The sequence below is a fragment of the Echinops telfairi genome, unplaced genomic scaffold, assembly GCF_000313985.2.
Source record: "Echinops telfairi isolate 266 unplaced genomic scaffold, ASM31398v2 ScPeMD7_7463;HRSCAF=8501, whole genome shotgun sequence".
Lineage (NCBI taxonomy): Eukaryota > Metazoa > Chordata > Mammalia > Afrosoricida > Tenrecidae > Echinops > Echinops telfairi.
Genome location: NW_022111363.1, coordinates 9,059,896 through 9,062,549, shown reverse-complemented (window position 1 = coordinate 9,062,549; position 2,654 = coordinate 9,059,896). Strand labels below are relative to the sequence as shown.

At 55.9% G+C, this 2,654-nt stretch overlaps 1 protein-coding gene across 1 annotated transcript in view; it reads left to right on the top strand.

Annotated features, from left to right (window-relative positions):
* TTC12 (tetratricopeptide repeat domain 12) overlaps positions 1 to 2,654 on the top strand; it is a 62,921-nt gene that overhangs the window by 44,346 nt on the left and 15,921 nt on the right. Inside the window, exons 14-15 of the mRNA XM_004712868.2 lie at positions 934 to 1,026; positions 2,230 to 2,290. Of these exons, the coding sequence (XP_004712925.2) occupies positions 934 to 1,026; positions 2,230 to 2,290 (154 nt within the window). The remainder of the gene's footprint in view (positions 1 to 933; positions 1,027 to 2,229; positions 2,291 to 2,654) is intronic.

The following is a 2,654-nucleotide window of genomic DNA, read 5'->3' as shown; positions in this document are numbered from 1 at the left end:
GCCGCTGCACCGGAGTGCACATACAGTGGTTGCAGTTGGCTAAAAGCCTTGAACTCTTTTCCACGGGGACCAGTTCCAAGCCAGGTCTTCCACTTCGGTTGCTGATGCAGGGTTTCCAGCTCTAAGCGGAAGGCGTGGAGTCTCACCCTGTAAAACTGCATCTCCCTTGGAAGCTTTTAGAATCTGCCTTCCACCTCCTGCTTGCCAGGGGCCCTCCCAGCTTGAGTGGTCAGTGGGGCAGTAAGCACACCTTCTAGAGGCCGGCTAAGTGACTGATCTGGACCGTGGCAGAGGCCCCAGTGCATCCTTCCAAATTGGCATCTGATTACCAAGAAACTTAGGTCAGGACAAGGCAGACGTCTGTCAGCTGATGAATGGGTGAGCAGAATATGAACGCTATTAGGCCACCGGAAGGAACGAGGTGCCGATACATGCTCCGAACCTTGAAAGCATGATGCTGGAAGCCGTGTGCGTGATTCCAGCTACATGAACTACCCTGAACAGACCCACCTCTGGCCACAGAAGGGCCAGAGTAAAGGCAGAATGGGTAGTGACTACTTCATGCGCACACGATGTTTTTTGTGTGAGTACGGAGAGGTTAACAAAAAAGTTCTGTACGTAATGGTGATGGCTGCACCACAGTGTGAATGTACTTAATGCCATGGAACACCCCACTTGTCAATGTGGTGTTTTACCACATTGTTCAAACGTCAGGAAAACGTGGTCAAACCGCTCAGCACTCTGGGAATTTGGTAGTGGGGCGGGAGGTCGGGGGCGGTCATTCAAACAGGATGAATGAACTTCCTAGAAAGACCAGCCCAGGCCACCCTCTCACCCGTGTTGTACCCTGACGCCGACCCCTTCCCGGTGTCTGGCAAGCTTGCCTTGCTGGAGCGCGGTGGGTCTGAGCGCAGCACTGGTGGATTTTTGCAGATTGCTGACAGCCCTGCTGTCCTTCCTTGACTTCTCGGACAAGAAGGCGAACACTGCCATGGGGCTGCTGACGGACTTGGCTCTGGAGAGAAGGTCGTTGCTCGCTCCCAATCCCCCATTCCTCCCCACACCTCCATGAGCTGGAAGACCCTCCTACAGGGCCCCACAGCCTCAGCAGGACCAGGGCTGCCACCTTCCAGGGCTCCCTATGGCCAGTCACGCCCATGCCTGTCCCTCTGAGCACCGGTGGTCCGCTCCCCAATCGATGCAAACCTCGCTGTGCATAATCAGGCACAGGTTGGTTAAGGACCTTCCCTCCCTCACTTAAGGCCTGGTACCTACTGCTGGCCCAGCAAATGCTTGTTGAATGAATGGGAGGGAGGGAGGGAGGAAGTGAGAGAGAGAGAATCACTGGGCATGGGCAGTAAAATGGTGCCTTCTCTCAGGCTGTCAATACATAGCTTTTAATCCCTCTGATGTTTCGCATGGTTGCTGGGGAAGACAGCAAAGGGTTCCAAAACCAGCCTCCCTGCCACAAGTCGATCCGCACTTGTGGCCCTCGTGGGGCAGTGCAAAGCCCACTGGGGCTTTCCAGACCGGCCCTCCTTGTGGGAGTGAAAAGCCTCTTTTCTCCGGTGGAGCACCAGAGCCTCGCAGCCTGCAGTCCAATCCACAGGGCTGGAAAGGGCCTGGATTCTTCATCATTATTTAAAAGCCAGTCGTGTTCAGTTTTTGCTTTTCTCAAAGCACAGCCTGGTTGCCCAACGCCTTGCAAACTGTGTGGAAATGTCCATGGTGTAGAGAAAGAGCAGCCTGGGCTTGTAGACAGCCAACCAGCAAGCATGCTGGGGCGTGAAATCCCCACTCTCACAGGGGAAGCGGGAAGGGTAGACACGTCTGAGGGCGGCGAAGAGGAGACCCACGTGCACAGCACCCACCTGTGTGTTTCGAACAAGAAGAGGGTGGTGGTAGATCAGTGGGGCAACGGCTGAAGGATCCTGGCAAGTTCTGGCGAAGGGCGCTGCCATCCTAGTGCTCTGGTTGAACACCAGAGGCCATGCTCCAGGCTTGGCAAAATGAAAAACCACGTCGTTGCAGGCCCAGTGATATCCCTTTGGCCCAGAATGCCCCACCCGTGCAGGCTGTCAGTCACTGGGCCAGAGATGGCAACCATCTGCTTGCTGCATTACCCAAGGCACCGTGTGTGTGTGTGTGTGTGTGTGTGTGTGTGTGTGTGTGTGTGTGTGGCGGTTTGCACGGGGTCGAGATCGATCATAGCCCATGTTGCCTCCACAGATTCCAAGTCTGGTTCCAGGCCAGCCTTCCAGGTGTTCTCCCTGCACTTACAGGCGTGCTGGTGAGCAAGCCTCCGTTGCTATAATTGGTGACAGATGCGCGCAGGAGCATGAGCGGAGTCGTTTAAACACACTTTACACCCCAGCACACCTGTTGTCTCACAGCTGGAGTGCACACTGTCCCTGGCTATTAAAACAGCTGCACTGGGGGCTGGTGGAGGGAGCATATGGCGGGGGCTGGTTCCCGGGTGGGAAATGCAGGGTGTGGAATCCCTCCTGGGTGAAGGCGGGCAGAGAATGTGTTGGCCTCCACTGATCTCCTGCTGACACTGACTCCCCTCGGAAGCACACGTGAATGGGGATTGTCCCTGTGTGGAGGATGGGGTGTTGGGGGCGGGGTGGCAAACTGGGCTGGAGAGGTAGGAG